The sequence below is a fragment of the Sapajus apella genome, unplaced genomic scaffold, assembly GCF_009761245.1.
Source record: "Sapajus apella isolate SASKATOON/1434 unplaced genomic scaffold, GSC_monkey_1.0 scaffold63, whole genome shotgun sequence".
NCBI classification, from domain to species: domain Eukaryota; kingdom Metazoa; phylum Chordata; class Mammalia; order Primates; family Cebidae; genus Sapajus; species Sapajus apella.
The window spans coordinates 4,823,719-4,845,045 of NW_022437003.1; the positions used below are offsets into that span (position 1 = coordinate 4,823,719).

The 21,327-nt window shown below is 42.4% G+C and overlaps 1 protein-coding gene and 3 long non-coding RNA genes across 8 annotated transcripts in view; 2 read left to right on the forward strand and 2 right to left on the reverse strand.

Moving 5' to 3' along the window:
* Positions 1 to 21,327, forward strand: part of MBOAT1 (membrane bound O-acyltransferase domain containing 1) — a 105,320-nt gene that overhangs the window by 34,862 nt on the left and 49,131 nt on the right. For all 5 annotated transcript variants that reach the window (XM_032247717.1, XM_032247716.1, XM_032247715.1 and 2 more), the window contains exons 2-3: positions 17,430 to 17,575; positions 19,081 to 19,158. In XM_032247717.1, coding sequence (XP_032103608.1) covers positions 17,430 to 17,575; positions 19,081 to 19,158 — 224 coding nt within the window. The remainder of the gene's footprint in view (positions 1 to 17,429; positions 17,576 to 19,080; positions 19,159 to 21,327) is intronic.
* Positions 8,767 to 20,690, reverse strand: LOC116529819. The gene is made up of 2 exons (XR_004259684.1): positions 20,499 to 20,690; positions 8,767 to 8,822 (listed from the first exon to the last, which is right to left on the reverse strand). It is a non-coding gene; the product is annotated as an uncharacterized LOC116529819 (long non-coding RNA).
* Positions 16,311 to 17,332, forward strand: LOC116529821. The gene is made up of 2 exons (XR_004259686.1): positions 16,311 to 16,575; positions 16,609 to 17,332. It is a non-coding gene; the product is annotated as an uncharacterized LOC116529821 (long non-coding RNA).
* On the reverse strand, positions 16,612 to 17,744 carry LOC116529813. The gene is made up of 2 exons (XR_004259676.1): positions 17,494 to 17,744; positions 16,612 to 17,322 (listed from the first exon to the last, which is right to left on the reverse strand). It is a non-coding gene; the product is annotated as an uncharacterized LOC116529813 (long non-coding RNA).

Consider the following 21,327-nt stretch of genomic DNA (forward strand, 5'->3'; position numbering starts at 1 on the left):
TTTCTCTCTCTCTCTCTCTCCTCCTTCTTTTCTTTCTTTTCAAAACAGTCTCACTCTGTGGCCCAGGCTGGAGTGCAGTGGCAACATCTCAGCTCACTGCAACCTCCACCTCCTCAGCTCAAGCGATTCTCCTGCCTCAGCCTCCTGACTAGCTGGGATTACAGGCATGCACCATTATGCCTGGCTATTTCAGAGTTACTTTTGAATAAGAAACATGACACTGGAGTATCAGAGCATAATTGATTCATGCTGCTTGGGCTTTTATTTTTTGATTAATTTTTACTATTTCAAATGCGTATGTCTAAGAATTTTAAAATAAATAAGAGATTAAAAAATGAGTAATGCATGTAGCCTCTTTGAAGCACAATTCACAGCCCGAATCTCATTTGGCAAAGAAGATGGGCTAATTGTGTTTTTACATTTAGGACACATCACATGTTGGAACTTACTGTGCATTTGGTAGGCAAGGCAGGGTTTCTGGGGAGGTCTTTTCATCTTAGGTGCTTCCTGCCGGAGGATGTGCAGGGAAATTCGTCAACTCTAATTAGTGCCTTTGAGCTTTTCTCCTTGCCACCGTGTTGCGTAAAGAGTTTGATGGAACAAAAGCGATACTAATAATATCTAACATGCATTGTACAGTTAATGTGACAGGCGCTGTGCTAATCACTTGACATGTATTAACTCACTTAATTCTGTGAGAGTAGTTACATCATTATTTCTATTTTATAGAAGAGGGATTGGAGACACAGGCTAAATAATTTGGCTAAGATTGTACAACTAGGGGGTTAGGGTGGGACTTTATCTCAAGCATCAGTCTGATAGCTTGTTCTCTTAACTTTATACCAATTCTCAATCACCATTGATTAAAATCTGAGCATCTAATTCATCTGGATAACTCCACCCTTTTTATAACAAAGACTTAGAAATGTCAGTTCAGTGGGTAGTAAACTCATTGGCCAAGGCCAGTAATAAATGAAAGGTATTCAACCGGCAGTAAGAAAAATGCAAATTAAAATTAATGCAGTACCGGCTTTTCACCAACTCACTGAAAAAATCTAACAGATCAACAGCATCCAGTACTGACAGGAGTGAGGAGAACACACTCATATGTTATTGGGGGAAGTAAAACATTGCTTTAACTTTTGGAGAATGTGATCTGATGGTATTTATAAAATTTTAAAAATACATACTCTTTGATCAAGCCAGGAATTTATCTTATATACATAAATTTACCAGTACATGAAGTTATAGATAAAATAATGTTTTTTTTTTTAATGGTGCTATTTGTAATAGAAAAAAAAAAAAAACTGAAAATAACTTGGAAGCTGTAGAATGGTTGAGTAAATTATGTCACATCCATAGTATTGGAGTTTTGAGCAACTAATAGATAACACTCTGCTTTTTTCCTAGATGTGGAACCAATTTGGAAATCAGACCCAAGAGATAGACAGGGGGCGATCAGATCATTATCTTCATTAATGATAAAGCTGATTGATCACAATGGGTTTCCTATTTCTTTCTTTCATTCATTCATGCATTCATTCATTCATTCATGACAAGGTCTCACTCTTTCGCCCAGGCTTGAGTGCACTGGCATGATCACAGCTCACTGCAGCCTTGATCTGCTGGGCTTAAGTGATCTTCCCACCTTAGCCTCTCAAGTAACTGGGACTGTAGGTGCAAGTCGCCTGGGTAATTTTTTAAATTTTTCGTAGAGATGAGGTCTCACTCTATTGCCCAGGCTGGTCTTGAACTCCTGAGCTCAAACAATCCTTCCACCTCGGCCTCCCTAAGTGCTGGGATTATAGCACCACGCCTGGCAGATTTCCTGCTTCTCGATCCTTGAATGAGACTGACTCGGCCGCCCAATTACTGATGTTGTTGAGCAGACACTCCAAGTCCCCTATGGGCAGGACAACATTATGTGCAACAACTCTGTGGAGGAGGCTCAGAAGAGAGAACACCCTTGTCTAAAGGCAGACGGGCTCCCAAAGAGGGAAGTCCCTGAAGGCCTGCTCAGTGCCCCATCTCAATTTCGCAGCTGGTGGATTAAGTCATTCCTCCTTCCCTGGGGAGAAGGGTGGGAGGGAGTCAGGACAGAGAAAAAGGGGAAATGTTCCTTCCGTATTTTCCATCCTAGGGAATGGAGTGAAGATCACTCTGTCTCCATGAAAATCTAAGGCATAGGGAAAGTTCACCACACCCGCCATACTGTGTGCAATATTATGCAGCTTTAAAAAGTACAAGCTAGCTCAATATGAGTTGACTTGAAAAGATGTCATCTTTTGTTGAATGAAAAACAAGTTACAGGGAAGTTTTTATGCCATGGTTATGGTAAAGGAGAAACCACTGTATGTGGATATATTTTTGGATTTTGAAAGTAAACATACAGAATGGTATTAAAGTGTATGCTCTATCTGCTGAAAAGGAAGATGCACAGTAGGTACAGTGGATGTATTGGGGTTATGAGGGAACTGTGAGGATCTTTCATGTACCTCTCCTTATTATTCATTTTTTAAAAAATGAGCATTCATTTTATAATAAAATGAAATTAGCTAAAAAATAAACTCTGTGGCTTCTTTTAATGGACTTCATTTGCATGTAGTTCTCCTAGATGCCTGGAAGAAGGACCTGAGGTTCTTTTTTTTTTTTTTTGAGACAGAGTTTCGCTCTTGTTACCCAGGCTGGAGTGCAATGGCACGATCTCGGCTCACCGCAACCTCCGCCTCCCGGGTTCAGGCAATTCTCCTGCCTCAGCCTCCTGAGTAGCTGGGATTACAGGCACGCACCACCATGCCCAGCTAATTTTTTGTAGTTTTAGTAGAGACGGGGTTTCACCATGTTGACCAGGATGGTCTCGATCTCTTGACCTCGTGATCCACCCGCCTCGGCCTCCCACAGTGCTGGGATTACAGGCTTGAGCCACCGCGCCCGGCCTGGACCTGAGGTTCTTAAATGTTGTATTCCATCTTTGGAATATAGGATGTTAGGTTAATTAGTTTAGATGACTTCTACCTGTTCTAACCAAACTGGTTTCCCCATTTTTTTTTTTTTTTTTTTTCAAAACAGCCTTGCTCTGTTGCTCAGGCTATAGTATACTGGCAGGATCTCAGTTCATTGCAACCTCTGCCTCCTGGGTTCAAGCAATTTTCCTGCTTCAGCCTCCTGAGTAGCTGAGATCACAGGCATGCACCACCACACCCAGCTAATTTTTGTGTTTTTAGTAGAGATGGGGTTTCACCATATTGGCTAGGTTGGTCTTGAACTCCTGACTTCAAGTGATCCACTCACCTTGGCTTCCCACAGTGCTAGGGTCACAGGCAGGAGCCACTGTGCCCAGCCCACTATTCATTTTTAAGCCTTCTGCAAAAAGTTGGGTACGCCGTGTGCCAAACCTTTCTTCTAACTGCTCTGCAGGTTCATGAAGCATGGTGTATGTGGAGGTAACGGGATGTTGGAGAGCAAAGATGCAGTCAATAGTCTGTCAGCCAGTACCTGTGGACTAGCTCTCAAAAAAGCATCAAGCAATACAAATGCCATAGTTGATGCTGGACATGCAGCATTGAATCCATTTGTAAAGTGGCAGCAGGTCGGACCACGAAGTCGGGAGACTCTGGCCACAGTCACCTTTCTCCTCTGTGGACCGGTTTCCTTACCCACAAAATGAGAGAATTAAACCAGATAATTGCTATTAGTCTTAGATTCTCTTGTCTATTTTATGCCTGATTTAAATCTTTAATTACAGATGCTCCTCAACGTATGATGGAGTTGCATCCTAAAAAACCCATTCTAAGTTGAAAATATCAGAAAAATAAAAAATGCATTTCATACACGCAACCTATCAATGTCATAGCTTAGTCTATCCTATCTTAAATGTGCTCAGCACGCTGCAGTTGGGTGGAATAATCTATCACAAAGCCTGATTTATAATAAACTGTTGAGTATCTCGTAATTTACTGAACACTGTACTGAAAGTGGAAAACACAATGGTCGTATGGGTACTCAAAGTGCAGTTTCTACTGATTGTAAGCCACTTTCACACCATCTTAAAGTTGAGAAATCATAAGTCAAACCATCATAAATAAGTCAGGGACTGTCTGTACTCTAACGTACACTCACTAAACTGCCTCTTTCTTCCTGGTTGGCATCATAAGTTGAAAGTGTGGATCTCAGCCCTGACTGAACATTAAAATCACCATGGAACTTACAATGTTTTTTTTTTTTTTTTTAAAGATGCCTACCCTCCCCACCCCCCACCAAAATCTGATGGATTGGGATTCCAAAATCAGTCATTTTAAATTTTAATTTTTCAGAAAAAACAGCTCTTTGGTTGGTTAAGATAGTGTTAACCAACCAGTGTGGACAGCTGCGGTGTTAGAGAGGTCCTGCTGGTTAGCTGCGCACACTTTGTGGCCTGGCTAATACGTGTGAAGCTTTATAGTTCGTTTAAAGCACTTTAATAGTATTTCACATTGCATTTAGTGCCACCACAATCTGGTAGAGTAGATGCTATTACTATCCCACGTACCCACTTAACCTTGTAAATGGTTGTGGTCTCCTGTTTGAGGTTGCTTTCACTGTGGATCCAGACTGAAAGAAGGTGACTCCAGGCCCAGCTGGGTGGACCTGAGCCACATGAATAATTTCAGGTTGCATATGTGTATGGGGTGTGTTTGTGTGTGTGTATACATGCGCACACATTCTATATTAAATATGTATGTTTATATTATAGATTTTATACACACATATGTATTAAATATAAGTATATATTATGTCCATAATATACACATATGTTAAAAATATGTATATGTTATACACGCACAGTATACGGACACATGCACCCACACATGCTGTTGCTGGTGATCTCTGTCTGTATAAAACTTGACAGCCTGTGCCCCAGTCAGGGTTATAAAGTCATCCCTAACATTCTACCTCCTTATTCAGTGGAGTCCCTTCAGCAGTGTGTGCCCCTTACTCCCTGTGGAGGCCCCGAGTTCTTTACCCAGGCTCTTATTCCTAGGTGGGCCCTCTCTGGCCCCCTGTACCCCGATTTACTCCCACCCCACCTCCAGGGCTGATGGGGAATCATCAGAAGGCATGCTGGACTGGAGTCAGGACCCCTGAGTTCTGGTCTCAACTCTGATGTTCAGAGTCTGTGTGACCCAGGCCAGGTCACATACTATCTTGGGGCTTCAGTTTCTTCATCTGGAAACTGAGATACTGAATTGTGCTGTGAAGGTTGAGTTAAATGAACCATATTGTTGTGCCGGAGTAGAACCAGACTCCCTGAGATTAAATTACAGAATTTCCCCTGACTGGGTGTATGATTTGGGGTAAATTTTTTTTTCTTTTTTTTTTTTTGAGATGTTTTGCTCTTATTGCCCAGGCTGGAGTGCAGTGGCATGATCTCAGCTCACCACAACCGCTGCCTCCCGGTTTCAAGTGATTCTCCTGCCTCGGCCTCCCAAGTAGCTGGGATTACAGGCATGTGTCACCACGCCCGGCCAATTTTTTATATTTTTAGTAGAGATGGAGTTTCTCCATGTTGGTCAGGCCAGTCCAAACCCCCAACCTCAGGTGATGCACCTGCCTTGGCCTCCCAAAGTGCTGGAATTAACAGGCATGAGCTACCGCTCCCAGCCTGTGATTTTGGGTAAATTTTCTAACCTCTCCATGACTGAATTTCCATATCTGTAAAATGGAAGTCTCAAAGCACATCAAGAGTTGTCAAGATAAAAGGAGTTTTACAGGTAGAAGGAGTGAAAACTGTCCCTGGGAGGTAGTCAGCACATGAATGCTGGCCATTATCAATATTATTAACAATGAAGTATTAATAACATTAACATTTTTAACTGGTTAACAGTGGAATTAACTCTAATGGGAATGTTTTATTTCTGGAGGGGCGGGTGACAGCATGCTTGTGGACAGGGTTTTTCAGGACTCCTAAATGGTCCTGCGTTCTGTATAGTCTTGCCCACCTGCTGGGCCAAGGATTATGAGGATTTGATTTATGGGATGGGAGGCAGGCTGAAATAAGTAGATATTACCTACATACTTTGGGGCTTTTTTCTTGCCTTGAAGCCTAAAGAGACAGCACAATCATTTTCCACCTTTCAGTCCTTGGAGTAAGTATTCAAAGGGTTTTCATTCTAAATCATAACTAATGCATGTGACATGATATTTGTAGAATAAGGTAAGCCAAAAGTCTTCCTGTATAATTTAACTCTAACCAAGTGTATAAGGACTCTGTCTCTGAGCATTAAAAGAGGGATTATCCCATTCTAGGGGGCCTGGAGGATGTCCTGAACCAGTGGAAGGAAGCTTGGTTCATGACAGTACAAACTGTAGACAGAGTTGACATGTGCCTCAAACAACAGTTGTTGGAAAGGACTTTCAGCCATATCGGTTTAATTCAAATTTTCCCCTGAACAGCAATGAGATCGTGAGAGGCAACTGCATGCAGCCTAGGAACCTCAGTTTTGTTAATGGAGCTTCCTACAGCTGAGTGTCTCGGGGCCATTGACTTTGTGTGAGTGTTCTCAGTAGCACATTGAGAGTTGTCAAGATTAAATGCGGTAGCAGATGTGAAGCATGCAAAATAACAGCCAACATTTGTGGAGACCCCCCGCACATAATATGTGTTTAATAAATACTGATTACTATTGCTTTAAAATTTGTATGTTTAAAACAGGTCAGAGGATAATGAACTTTCTCAACATGTATAAGCTCATTGTACCCATTATGGGTTAACGAGCTTCTGACACACACAGGAGCTGGGAGAACCCTCTCTGGTGCTGTTTGTAGTGGCTGAAGCACCTCCAGGCAGATAGGAGGCTACGAGGTACCCAGCATCCCACGTAGCCTTTGCTCTGAGTCTTAACTGCTTCCTGGCTGTAGGTGCAAAGAAAATGAAGTCTGTTTCATTGTATGGGTTTGAGTAGAGGATTTTTATTGGTCAGTGTTGTGGGCCAGATGTGTTCCCCAATTATTTAAATGTTGAAATCGAAAACCCAGATTGCATCAGAATGTGGCTGCATTTGACACACAGCTTTCAAAGCAGCCATTAAATTATTACTAATAGCTCAGTAGTTAAAGTCATTACAGTGGGTCCTAATCCAACATGACTGGCATCCTTGTAAGAAGAGATTAGGACACAGACACACACACACAGGGAAGACACAGCGAGAAGACGGGCATCTGGAGCCAAGGACAGAGGTCTCAGAAGGAACTACCCCTGCGGGCCAGGTGCGGTGGCTCACACCTCTAATCCCAGCACTTTCGGAGGCCGAGGTGGGCAGATCACCTAAGATTGGGAGTTGAAGACCAGCCTGGCCAACATGATGAAACCCCATCTCTACTAAAAATACAAAAATTAGCTGGGGATGGTGGTGGGTGCCTGTAATTTCAGCTAGTCAGGAGGCTGAGGCAGGAGGACTGCTTGAACCTGGGTGGCAGAGGTTGCAGTGAGCCGAGATCGTGCCATTACAGTCTAGCTTGGGTGACAAGAGTGAAATTCTGTCTCGAAAAAAGAAAAGAAAAAAGAAGAGAAAGAAAGCCTGCTGACACCCTTGATCTCAGATTCCAGCCTCCTGAACTGTGAGAAGATACATTTCTGTTGTTTAAGTTGCCCCACACCAACCCTCCAGTTTTTGCTACTTTGTCATGGCAGCCCTAGAAAATTAATACAGGCTGCTACCGAATTCTCCCTGAGCGCGGTTATTTCTGGGGAGAATGCTGGGATTTCAAGTGAAGCAGGGGGATATACCATGAGGGAACTCAGCCTGCGTTTGAAACCCTGGCTCTACTACTGCCTGACTTGGTGGCTTGCGCGATGCACTTAACCTTTTATTCATTTTCCTCCTGTGTAAAGTGCTAGTGAACCACTTTCTAAGGTGTGGTAAGGCTTCAGTGGGGTCATTTATGGAAGGGTTATCACTGTGCCCAACACATGGTAGGCACTGCATAGATGGCATTTATTGTTATGATTGACAGACTATCAATTAGAGCAGCGGTCCCCAACCTTTCTGGCACCTGGGACTGGTTTCGTGAAAGACAGTTTTTCCATGGAGTGGGGATGGGGATGGTTTCAGAATCATTCAAGCTCATTACATTTACTGCACACTTTATTTCTGTTATTACTTTGTAATATATAATGAAATAATTATACAACTTACCATAATGTAGAATCAGAGGGAACCCCGAGTTTGTTTTCCTATAACTAGATGGTCCCATCTGGGGTTCATGGGAGACGGTGACATCATCAGGCATTAGATTCTCATAAGGTATGTGCAGCCTACATCTCTGGCATGTGCGGGTCACCATAGGGCTTACGCTCCTGTGAGAATCTAATGCCGCTCCTATCTGACAGGAGGTGGAGTTCAGGTGGTAACGCAGGTGATGGGGAGTGGCTGTAAATACAGATAAAGCTTCTCTGGGCCACCTACACTCAAATTCTGAGTGGCCAAGTTCCTAACAGGCTGTGGAACAGTATTGGTCTGTGGCCGGGCGACTGGGGACCCTTGAGTTCGATGTTTATTTTTGTTTGTTTTTTGGGCTAAAATTTTATATATTGGTTATCAATCTCTTTTTCCTTTTTCTTTTTTTTTTTTTTGAGATGGAGTTTTGTTCTGTCACCAGGCTGGAGTGTAGTGGTGTGATCTCGGCTCACTGCAACCTTCCACTCCCTGATTCAAGTGATTCTCCTGCCTCAACTTCCTGAGTAGCTGGGTAGCAGGAACGCACCACCACACCCAGCTAATTTTTGTATTTTTAGTAGAGATGGGGTTTCCCCATGTTGGCCGAATTGGTCTCAATCGCCTGACCTCCTGACCTGCCTGCCTTGGCCTCCCAAAGTGCTGGGATTACAGGTGTGAGTCACAACGCCCAGCCAATTATCAATCTTAAATAATATTTGCTTATCCACAAACTTGGAAGAAGTATGTTAAAATCTCTTTAGAGATTTTAACATACTTCCTGCTAACATTCTGAGGAGTGTTGGGATGAACGTGTAACAAAGGATCCCTTTGAAAGTGTAAAGTAACTCAAGAGTATCCTACAGCCCCATTTTGTTCTATGGTACAGGAAGGAATCGTGTTTTTAGTACTCTTTCCCAGCTACTTTTATTTGGAGGAGGCAATGCAAAAGAGTCCGTGGTGGAGGAATGGCTTGGCATTAAATAAGGAATTGTTTAACTAGATTGGTTTTGCCTTGGAGCATGTAAGGCAGTGTTGCCGAGTGTTTATTTTCTTGTAATTAAGCAGTTGGAGTTCTTTGCATATTTTGAATATTAGCCCCTGTGATTTGCAAATATTTTCTCTCAATTGTGGGTTGTCTCTTCACTCTGTTAATTTTTTCCTTTGTTGTACAGAAACTTTTTAGTTGGGTATACTGGACATTCCAGGCCTGGACAGTGGCCTGCTGCTCACTGGGGAGTCACTGGTAAACCACTGCAGTAGGGGAAATACTTTTGGACCGTTAATATTTGCTATTTGTTAAAAATAGCCCGTTTACGTCTCTTGGTTAGGAGAAAGGCAATGTTTTTAACTCCTGGCAAAGTGTGTTGTTTTTTTGGAAGAGCCTGAAGGCCATGGAATAGAAATCCCCAAATAATGTCCTTCTAGCAGCAGATTAGAGTGGATTTAAGGCTTGCGTTTGAAAGTTGCAGCACAGTTTGATGAAATAAGAAGTCAAGCACTTGGACATGTGTTTTGTTTCCTTGCCGTGACTTTGAAATCTTGCAAGAGCTGTGGAAATTGAGCTTTTGCTGAAGCCGAGTTATGTCAGTCTTGCTTGTTTGTAAGAATCTCATCAAAATAGCTGGGCTCTACTGTCCCTTCATGCATAAAGGCCCACACAGTGCTTTAATTGTTGAGAGCACATTGCTGGATGTCATGAACGAGCGTGCCACTTTGTTTGCTGCTTTGGAGGGAGTGGATCAGTAGAAAAGTGAACTTTGTGCATGTTCCTTTTAAACGCGAAGGGTTTATTAAGGAACATCATGATAAATATGTTTCATAAGTTTTATTTTACTTTTAACTGACAGATAATGTATATATTTATAGGGTACAATGTGATGTTTTGATACATGTGTATGTTGCAAAATGATGAAATCAGGCTAATTAACATAACCTATCACCTCAAACAGTAACTTTGTTCCCATTGATCAGTGTCTCCCCTTTTTCCTCTACCTCCTCCCACCCCCAGCATCTCATAACCACTGTTAAACTCTCTCCTTTTTTGACCTTTTAGATTCCAAATATATTTATCTCTCTGTGCCTGAAAGGAAGAACACAATATCTCCCTTTTTATTATTTTATTTTTTAAATTATACTTTAAATTCTGGGGTACATGTGCAGAGCATGCAGGTTTGTTACATGGGTATACACGTGCCATAGTGGTTTGCTGCATCCATCACCCCGTCATCTACATTAGGTATTTCTCCTAATGCTATCCCTCCCTATCCTCCCACCCCCTGCGATCCCTCCCGTAGCCCCTCACCCCCCGACAGGCCCTACTGTGTGATGTTCCCCTCCCTGCGTCCATATGTTCTCATTGTTCAACACCCACTTATGAGTGAGAATTTGCGGTTAACACAGTATCTTCTAGGTGTATTCATGTTGCTGCAAATGACAACTTCCTGCATTTTAAAGGCTGAATAGTATTCCGTTGTGCATCTACACTGCATTTAAAAAATCCATTCATCCCTTGATGGCACTGAGGTTGCTTCCATATCTGGCTATAGCCTTGGAGTGAGCGTGGAGTGCAGATATTTCTTCAACATACTGATTTCAGTTTCTTTGGGCGCATACCCAAAAGCGTGATTGCTGGATCATATGGCAATTCTAGTTTTAGTGTTTTGAGGAACTTCCATACTCTTTTCCATAATGGCTGTACTGATTGGCATTTCTGCTGACAGTGTGGACTTCCTTTCCTCCACAAGCTCTGCAAGCACTTGTTATCTTTTGGATAATCGCCATTCTAACACATGTGAGGTGACGTCTCATCGTGGTTTTGGTTTTATATGTCTCTGATGATTAGAGATGTTGAGCATTCCTTCACATATCTGCTGGCCATTTGTATGTCATCTTTTGAGAAAGGTCTATTGAGATCTTTTGCCCACTGGTAATTAGAATTATTTATTTTCTTGTTACTAAGCAGTTGGAGTTCTTTGTGTATTTCGAATATGAGCCCCTGATGATTTGCAAATCTTTCCTCCCAATCTGTGGGTTGTCTCTTTCCTCTGTTGATTTTTTCCTTTGTTGCACAGAAGCTTCTTAGTTTGGGGCACTTTCATTTGCCTGTTTTTGCTTTTGTTGCCTGTGCTTTTGGGGTTAAATCTGAGGGATCACTGGCCAGGCCAGTGTCATGTAATTTTCCCCTATGTTTTCTTCTAGCTGTTGTATACTTTCAGGTCTTGGATTTCAGTCGATTCTTGTGTAAGGGATGAGATAAAAGTCCATTTTCGTTCTTCTGTATGTGGTTATACAGCTTTCCTGACACAATTTATTGAAGAGACCATCCTCTTCACATTGTGCATTCTTTGTACCTTTGTCAAAAGTCAGTGGGCACAGAAGTGTGGGCTCATTTGTGGTCTCTGTCTTATTCTGTTGGTTAATGTGGTTGTTTTTAGGCCAGTAATCGTGGCACATATTTTCACTTTCTTTCTTTCTTTTTTTTTTTTTTTTTGAGGCTGAGTCTTGCTCTGTCTCCCAGGCTGGAGTGCAGTGATGCGATCTCAGCTCGTTGCAACCTCTGCCTGCCGGGTTCCAGTGATTCTCCTGCCTCGTCCTTTCGAGTAGCTGGGATTACAGGCATGTCCCACCATGCCTGGCTAATTTTTGTGTTTTTAGCAGAGACTGGGTTTCACCATGTTGGCCAAGCTGGCTAAAACTCCTGACCTCGGGTGATCCACCTGCCTCCGCCTCCCAGAGTGCTAGGATTACAGACATGAGCCACCATACCCAGCACATATTTTAGTTTTCTTTAGCCATCCACGTTGTTACTCTTGACTGTTACTTTTGTTACTGTTAACTGTCACACATTGTTTCTTTTGCTGTCTATAAAAAGTGTGTTTTTTTCTTTAAGATGAGTTTTTTTTGTTTTTTGTTTTTTTTTTTTTTTTTTTTTTTTTACAATGTAAAGTCCTCCATGTATGCCCAACTTCTACCTAAACTTGAGTTGGAGGTGCTAATAATTGCAACACTGAGGATAGAGTAATGGAATTAAATAAGGATTTTTGGGGGATACCAGTTGTAAGCATTATGAGTTTCTTAGAGTATCACACTTGTGTGTATGTAAGTGTGAGTATGTTGTGCAGGGAATCTGTAAGCAATTCTACATGTATTTTTACCTTTCCAAATTACGAAAATAATTTACAAAAAAATTTGCCTAGATTCCTGCCATCCTGACGTCATAGTTGTATTCCATTTTACGTGTTATTTTTGCCATTTTCTATATGCTACCTCTTTTTTACATAGTCATAAATATACATGTAATTTTATATTATCTTATTCATTAGTTACGTCAGATGTTTTTCATTTTATGACGGGTACTTTAAAGGTTGCTCATTTTTTAAATTAAAGAAACAAGGGTCTCGCTCTGTTATCAAGGCTGGAGTGCAGTGGTGTGATCATAGCTCTCCATTACGTTGAACTGCAGGCTCAAGCAATCCTCCTGCCTCCTGAGTAACTAGGATTACAGGTGCTCACCATCACACCCAGCTAATTTTTTGTTTTTTTGTAGGGATGGGGTTCTTGCTGTGTGGTTCAGGCTGTTCTCAAACTCCTGGTCTCAAGCAATCCTCTCGTCTCAGCCCCCCAGAGTACTGGGATTGTAGGCATGAGCCATTGTGCCCAGCCTATAATGCCTGTTTTTAATGATGGCATCGTTTTCTATTGAATGGCTTTGCCATTGATTACCATCCTTCTGTTTTCCTCTATTTAGGTTGCTTTTACATCATGCTGTCTTGCAGTAATGCCTCAATATTTTTTCAGCATTACCTTTGTAGTACCCAATGAATGAATTTCGAAGAATCAGTCAGAAGTTACGGCTTATAGCAAACACTACCATGTCACGTCAAAAAAGGACAGTGATGCAGGGCATATCCTTTATTTGCTTCATGTGTTAACCAGTGTCTTTACTAATTGTTGAACTTTTACATTCCTCCTTCTTTTTGCTACTTGGAATCACACTGAAATGAATATTTTTCATACAAAATTTTTGTGCATATTTCCCATGGGGCAGTAATAGTGGGTTTGAAAAGTACAGCCACAGACAAGTATGCCAACAGTAACTTTTAAGTTTCTCTCTGATAAACTTAATGTGGCTTTCATGCTACATGGGCAGTTTTAGGCAACCCATTCCAGTGTAGGGCTGGTTATATTGAAGGCTTGCGCATCCCTTCACCTGGGGAGGATCGAAGCCCTGAGGAGTTGACAGTGCTTCCTGGCCTTGGTGAGGGCAGCCGGTCCTGCCACTGGGGCCTTGCTGGCCTCTGCTCCAGTGGAGCTCGTCCTTGTGGTCCTGGTGTTGGCCTCTTGTTGCTGTATCTGCTGCTCCCTGCAGCGACTTCCATGGCTACAAGTGGCTGGTTCACACTTGATGGTCTCCTCCGTCCAACTTCAAGACCCTCTCAGGTCTGCCAGCTGTCATCCTGCCCCTCTGCTGTTCCCAGAGCCTGGGAGGGAACTAGGAGGTCTGTGCGCCAGGTCTGTGCACCTCGACAGCCGCTCAGCCTCTCAGAAGCAGCACTTTCCTGCAGTGCTGGCCACTTCCCTTGGCTGCACTCTGAGGAGCCAGACAACTGTCTCTTCCACTGGGATCCCTCCATTGTCCCAGACTTCTTGAGGGAGCCCATCAGTTTCTATGGTTTTAGCGCCTTTGTGCTCCTATGTCACGTGAGTCTTCACACATGTTATCTAAGGGCGCGTTCTGTTCCCACTGAAACTGGAGACATCCTCCTCCAGCCCGTTGACCAAGCTTGCTATCCCCTTTTGTGGAGAAAAGTAGCCCTTCCGTCATCCAGAGCTTTCCTTCCCTCCATAATTACGGTAGAAAGTCTTTGTGTTCACTTCTTCAGCTTTGCTTTTGATTCAGGAAAACAAATTTTGGAATTAAAAAGAAAAAAAGATTTTCCCCCAATTTCTGGAATTTCAGATTTGTCTCTACTTCAGGTTTATAAAACTCAATTTAGAGGCCAGGTGTGGTGGCTCATGCCTGTAATCTCAGCACACTGGGAGACCAAGGTGGGCAGATTGCTTGAGCCCAGGAGTTCAAGGCCAGCCTGGGCAACATGGTGAAATCTGTCTCTGCAAAACTAAAAAAAAAATAAAAATAAAAATAAAAATAAAAAAACTAGCTGGGCATGGTGGTGCATGCCTGTAGTCCCAGCTATTCCAGAGGCTTAGGTGGTAGGATGGGTTGAGCCTGGGAGGTTGAGGCTGCAGTGAGCCTAGAGCACACCACTGCACTCCAGCCTGGGTGACGGAGCGAGATCCTGTCTCAAAAAACAAAACAAAACAAAAAAATCCCATACACATCAAAATAAACCAAAGAATGTGGCTTAGGAGCTGTCAACGCAGAGACTGATTATTTGTAGTGGACCAGATTGCCTCTCCTGTAGAAGAAAGGGCACAGAAGACTTAGGCTGCTGTCTGAATGCTGGGTGGAAAAGGGGATGGTAGAAGGCAAGCAGGAAGGAGGCTGGAGAAGCAAGTTCTTAACAGCTCAGCAGTAGTTACCAGCTAATGCATTTATTCTGTGCACAATCTGCATCAGGCCTCTGATTCTGTTGACCCTTTATAGAGGAAAGGAAAAAAATTGAACTCTGTGCCTGTATGAATTGTGATGGGAGCCACCTGCGCTTGGCTGCAGAGATGGTTATATTCTCCACCATCCACCAGTGTAGATAAGAGCCAACCAACACAAAGAAATTCATATCACGGCTGGGCGCGGTGGCTCAAGCCTGTAATCCCAGCACTTTGGGAGGCCAAGGCGGGTGGATCACGAGGTCAAGAGATCGAGACCATCCTGGTCAACATGGTGAAACCCCGTCTCTACCAAAAATACAAAAAATTAGCTGGGCATGGTGGTGCGTGCCTGTAATCCCAGCTACTGAGGAGGCTGAGGCAGGAGAATTGCCTGAACCCAGGAGGCGGAGGTTGCGGTGAGCCCAGATCGCGCCATTGCATTCCAGCCTGGGTAACATGAGTGAAACTCCGTCTCAAAAAAAAAAAAAAAGAAATTCATATCACATTCCAGCCTGGACCTTTTTTAAAAAAATTGTGGACCAGGCGTGGTGGTGCTTGCCTGTAATCCCAGCACTTTGTGAGGCTAAGGTGGGTAGATCACCTGAGGTCAGAAGTTTGCAACCAGCCAGTCTAACATGGTGAAATCCCATCTCTATTACATATGAAAAAATAAGCTGTTATAAGTCATCTGTCACCTATGATAATAACTTTTGGACTTTCCAGTTGCCAATTCCTTTACATTTTGAACCTTACTAAGGTGATCTTTTTTCTGTATATAATTTGCGTTAGTGTGTTTTCGTTGGCTGTTCATTCAGCCTAGATGAAAAGTTATGACCAAATCCTGCAGGATAGGTTTGCAAGTCACTTCTTTGTCTTTCAAGGTAGAAAGTGAAGATGGGCAGTGGTGAGAACAGGTTTTTGGAAAGGTGAAACTCAATATGGTCAACTATTATTTTATTATTTATTTATGTTTTATTTTATTATTACTAATTTTTGTTTTTTGAAATGAAGTCTCATTTTGTTGCCCAGGCTGAAGTGCAGTGGCACAATCTCGGCTCACTGCAACCTCTGCCTCCCAGCTTCAAGTGATTCTCCTGCCTCAGCCTCCTGAGTAGCTTGGATTACAGGCACCCACCACCAAGCCTGGCTAATTTTTGTATTTTTAGTAGAGACAGGGTTTCCCCGTGTTGGCCAGGCTGGTCTCGAACTCCTGACCTCAGGTGATCTGCCCGCCTTGGCCTCCCAAAGTGCTGGGATTACAGGTGTGAGCCACTGCACCTGGCCTATAGTCAACTTTTAAAAAACCAAAACAAGTGCTGGGTGTGATGGCTCACACCTGTAATCCCAGCACTTTGGGAGGCCAAGGTGGGTGGATCACCTGACGTCAGGAGTTCGAGACCAGCCTGGCCAATATGGTGAAACCCCATCTCTATTAGAAATTAAAAAAAAAAAAAATGAGCCATGTGCAGTGGCACACACCTGTAGTCCCAGCTACTCAGGAGGCTGAGGCAGAAAAATTGCTTGAACCCAGGAGGTGGAGGTTGCAGTGAATGGAGATCACACCCCTGCACTCCAGCCTGGATGACAGTGAGACTGTCTCAAAACAAAACAAAAACAAGAATTTTTTTAAAACAACATTTTCTATGAGTTATAAAGGGTCTAAAGTATTGTTGTTTTTTATTGGGCAAGCAAAATGAGCACTAATTAAGCTTCTGTCTGCTCCCTCCACTCCAACGTCTGAGTCTAAGTTTTACCTTTCTGGTTTAAATGAATGGTTAAATCACTTACTGTATTTAGAATTTGATTTGGGTAAATTTAAACTGCAAAGGTACATGTTTGTGGGTAAATTTAAACTGCAAAGGTTCATGTTTGTTTTTTGTTTTTTAGAATCAGCTGACCTTTTCTGTAGATTTCAGGACATTTTCAAATGTTTTAGGCACAATATTCTCAAAAGGTAGACCACTGAGGTTTTTCTAAGGAAATTTGGTGTCTACCTTGCATCACTAGACAGGCTTGGCTTTGGACGTTGAATGCAGAGCTCTGTCACACTTTTAGATCTTCAGTGTCACCTGGAATTTGAGGAATACTCTTGTTTATTGGATGCCAATTTAGAATGAGACATTGATGGAAGTTCTGGATTTTGCTAGAGCAGAACGATGGGTTTAGTACCTGTCTTAGGGAATGTGAGTCATTCTTAGAGTCAGAAAACAACTGGTGATCCCTTTGGAGAACAGTTTGATTTGCTAGGTACCAAATAAGGGAGCTCTTCTGTTAAACTTTGCATCTCTAAAAGAATACCTTCTTTGTCTTAGAGTCCTACTGGGAGTGAGAAAAGAGACCCAGTAAACAGAGCTCACAGTTAGCTTAGGCTGTTTCCATGAGGAACCCCCTGCTTGTGGGTGGGAAATCAACCTTGGCTAGGCTTAAAGGTTAGACAAGAAACTGTTGAGTTTGCCACTTTTTATACCACACAAGGGTATCGTTATCTTGCTCTGTTATATTCATTTCCTCCTCCAAACAGTCTACTGGGGAGAAAGAACAAAGCCAAGCCTGAGAAGCATCTTGATGTGGAAATCTGTAAAAAACAAAAACAAAAACAAAAACAAAAACAAAAAAACGAGCAAATTCACATATAGGTGAAACAATAACGATTTTTATTTTCTCTCCCCGCCCCCACCATAGGTGAATTTCGTGGCATGCCAGCTCGTTGCTTTGTTTGCTGCTTTCTGGTTTCGCATCTACTTACGTCCTGGTAAAACCAGCTCTGATGTCCGGCACGTGGTTGCCACCATTTTTGGCATCTATTTTGTCATCTTCTGTTTCGGCTGGTGAGTACGAGCCTCATGCAGCCTAATATTGGTCATTTGGATGTTTTGTGGCAACGTTGAGGAACAAGAGCATTCCTCAAATTCCAGGTGACACTGAAGATCTAAAAGAGTGACAGAGCTCTGCATTCAACGTTCAAAGCCAAGCCTGTCTAGTGATGTAAGGTAGACACCAAATTTCCTTGGAAAAACCTCAGTGGTCTTCCTCTTGAGAATATTGTGCCTAAAGCAAGAAATAGATGGTATTATAAAATATGTATTGTAAAATGTTATATTTTAAATACCTTATAGTAAGATGATGAAGTCAGTGCAGGAATCTTCCTTTACTCTAAGAACCTGGAATCTCCACTTACTGTAAAAGCCAATAAACTGACCATCCATTGGAATTGGAAGTCAGTAGAGTTCATTTTCTCTTTTTGTTTTTCTTTTTTTTTTTTTTTGAGATGGAGTCTCACTCTGTCACCCAGGCTGGAGTGCAGTGGTGCCATCTCTGCTCACTGCAACCTCTGCCTCCCGGGTTTAAGCGATTCTCCTGCCTCAGCCTCCTGAGTAGCTGGGACTACAGGCACACACCACTAAGCCTGGCTAATTTTTGTATTTTTAGTAGAGATGGGGTTTCACTATGTTGGTCAGGCTGGTCTCAAACTCTTGACCTCATGATCTGCCCTCCTCGGCCTCCCAGAGTGCTGGGATTATAGGCATGAGCCACCATGACCAGCCCTTTTCTTAAAACTGTGCTTCTATAGATCCCTCTCAGTCATGTAAATAGGATGCTGTATGGTTAAATTTTCCCAAAAGAAACCTTTCCTAACTATCCTAGATGTTGGTGTATTTCTTGCATCACTGCTAGAGACGTTGGTGTGAGTCCTGCAGTTTCACCAGAGTAGAACAATGGGTTTCGTTGCTGATTTTAGGGAATGTGAATCATTCTTTAACAGAGAAAGCTAGTAAATTATACTTTCCTTTATTAGTAAGCTGGGAAAATACCCTAACAGGTGTTCGGGGAGAAGTTTTAGAGACCAGCATTTTTAGAAGTACACCTTCAAAGATTCTGTGAATCTGTTCAGGGTACTATACTAGAATACTGCTCCTAATCCTTCAACAAATACCTAAGAAAGGATGAGTATTTTAAATTATCCACCAGGTAGAAGTCTTGGTATCTGGAGAAGCCCGGCTTAAAAAATAAAGTCTTAAAGAAAGAACTCATCTCTCTGTACTGTCAGTTGCATATGTGAAAAAAGTGTAAGCATTCCACTTACGGATTCCTGACATAATTAGCCCTGCGGTTGACAAACTGTGTTATGACTTCCTTGTGTCATTGTAAGATACAGCATCTTAGTTACATAGCAGAAAATACTTGGTTTATTTTCTCTTACATATACATGAGTCACTGATCATTGATCATTTGTGGTTTTGGTGGGGGTAGTGATAGACTCACAGTTTGGGCAACCAATAGGTGTGTTGATATAAAATATATTCCTTCCTCCCCCACCTGTTATGTCTTAAAGGTACTCTGTGCATCTTTTTGTGCTCGTGTTACTGTGCTATGCCATCATGGCCACTGCAAGTGCATCCAATATTCACAGGTAAGATATAGGGGATGAACAATGCAAGGTGAGATTTTTTTGTGATCTTTGAAATATATTTCCAGTATAAAGATGTACCTTCCCCATTTTCTGCAAGTGGTATATCTTAGTTTATTTAGAATATCAGGAGGGATGGGGAGCCCCAAAGGCTGGCGTCTTCAGAGAAGGCTTTATGAAAAAGATCAATGCAAGTTGGGCCTCAGGTGAAAGAGACTGTGTCAGAGCTCGCCTGCTGTATTTGTGACAGCCCGAAACTGGAAGCACCTCAGGTGTTCAACACAATAAAAACAGTGCCAGATCGGGATACACAGTGACGTGGACGAGTCTCAGAACAAACGTGCTGGGTGAAGGAAGCCGCACAAATCCTACTTTAGAGAATGCAAACTAATCTATAGTGACAAAAGCTCGCAAGTTAACTGGGATGATGCAGGGAGCTGTGGAAGGATTCACACAGAGGCATGAGGAAACTTCTCGGGGGTAATGGATAGCTCCACTCTCTTGAATCTGGTGATAGTTTGCCGGTTATCTATATATCTCAAATCGTGCTAAATTGTATACTTTCTATATATACAATAAAACTGTTAAGAAATATTTTTACTATGATGTTTTGATTTCAAAGTACGGAAGTAGTTTAAGTCTACCTTGGAGGCAGCATGCTTAGATAATCAGCTGAGATGCCTGGGTGTCTGTTTTGCATGGTCTCTGTTTCACATGGTCTTTCTGAAAACTCAGGATTCACGTTGCCTTTCAGGAACACTGCAGTGTAAGTTCTATGAAAACAGATTTTTCTCTCTCTTGTTCACTGTTATATCTTCCAAGCCAGAAACAATACCTGGCACAAGTCAGAACTCAGTAAATATTTATGGAATGAATGACTGAATTACTTTTAAAAGATATTTGCCCCCCTCTCTGCCTTTTTTTTTTTTTCTTTCTGAGTCAGTCTTGCTCTGTCACCCAGGCTGGAGTGCAGTGGCACAATCTTGGCTCACTACAATCCCACCTCCTGGGTTCAAGGGATTCTCCTGCCTCAGCCTCCTGAGTAGTTGGGACTACAGGTGCATGCCACTATGCCCGGCTAATTTTTTACAGTTTTTTTTATTTTTTTTTTTTTTTTTTTTTTTTTTTGTGACGGGGTTTTGCTCTTGTTACCCAGGCTGGAGTGCAATGGCATGATCTCGGCTCACCGCAACCTCCGCCTCCTGGGTTCAGGCAATTCTCCTGCCTCAACATCCTGAGTAACTGGGATTACAGGCACACGCCACCATGTCCAGCTAATTTTTTGTATTTTTAGTAGAGACGGGGTTTCACCATGCTGACCAGGATGGTCTCGATCTCTTGACCTCGTGATCCACACGCCTCGGCCTCCCAAAGTGCTGGGATTACAGGCGTGAGCCACCGCGCCTGGCCCTTTTTTACGGTTTTAATAGTGTTGGGGTTTCACAGTGTCAGCCAGGATGGTCTTGACCTCCTGACCTCGTGATCTGCCTGTCTTGAATTCCCAAAGTGCTGGGATTACAGGCATGAGCCACCACGCCTGGCCCCAAGATATTTGTCCTTTTATGGATGCTGACGGCCTCTCTGAAAAGTAGGCGTGTTATTTCAGCTTCGGAAAGCTTTTTGATTAATCACTGTTAGTACAATAGCTTTCCTTCTTAAAAATGTTGAAATTTAACTTTTCACTGTATGATCTTGTAGTTACTTATAACAAATTTTTGGTTTCCCAGGGAGAATATTTTTTCATGCTTTTACATTTTATATTCATTCAACATAGTATCCAAAGGAGCTCTGAAAATTTGCATTCTAACCGTCTCTCTTCTCATTGTCCTGCTTGAAGGGGATAGTGTCACTTCTCTTCCAGAAAGGAAATAGGAAATTTATTTTTCTAATTTGGAAAGAATGGGTTTTGGAAATGTTTCATATGATGACAAAATGATTATAAAACCTTTTATTTTTTAACTAGCGGATGAAAATGCTTGGCTTTTCCAGAACTTGATTTTGGGGGCAATTAAGTAGTAAATGATGAATAATAATTTTGGTGCTACTATACAGCACATTTTCGACTTCCTTACAGATTGTAATTTGTCCATTCTTTCCATACTTGTGTGATGCTGATGGGGTGTGGTCCATTTTTCAGAGTGTCAGGAACTTTATACACACGCTTGTTTCATT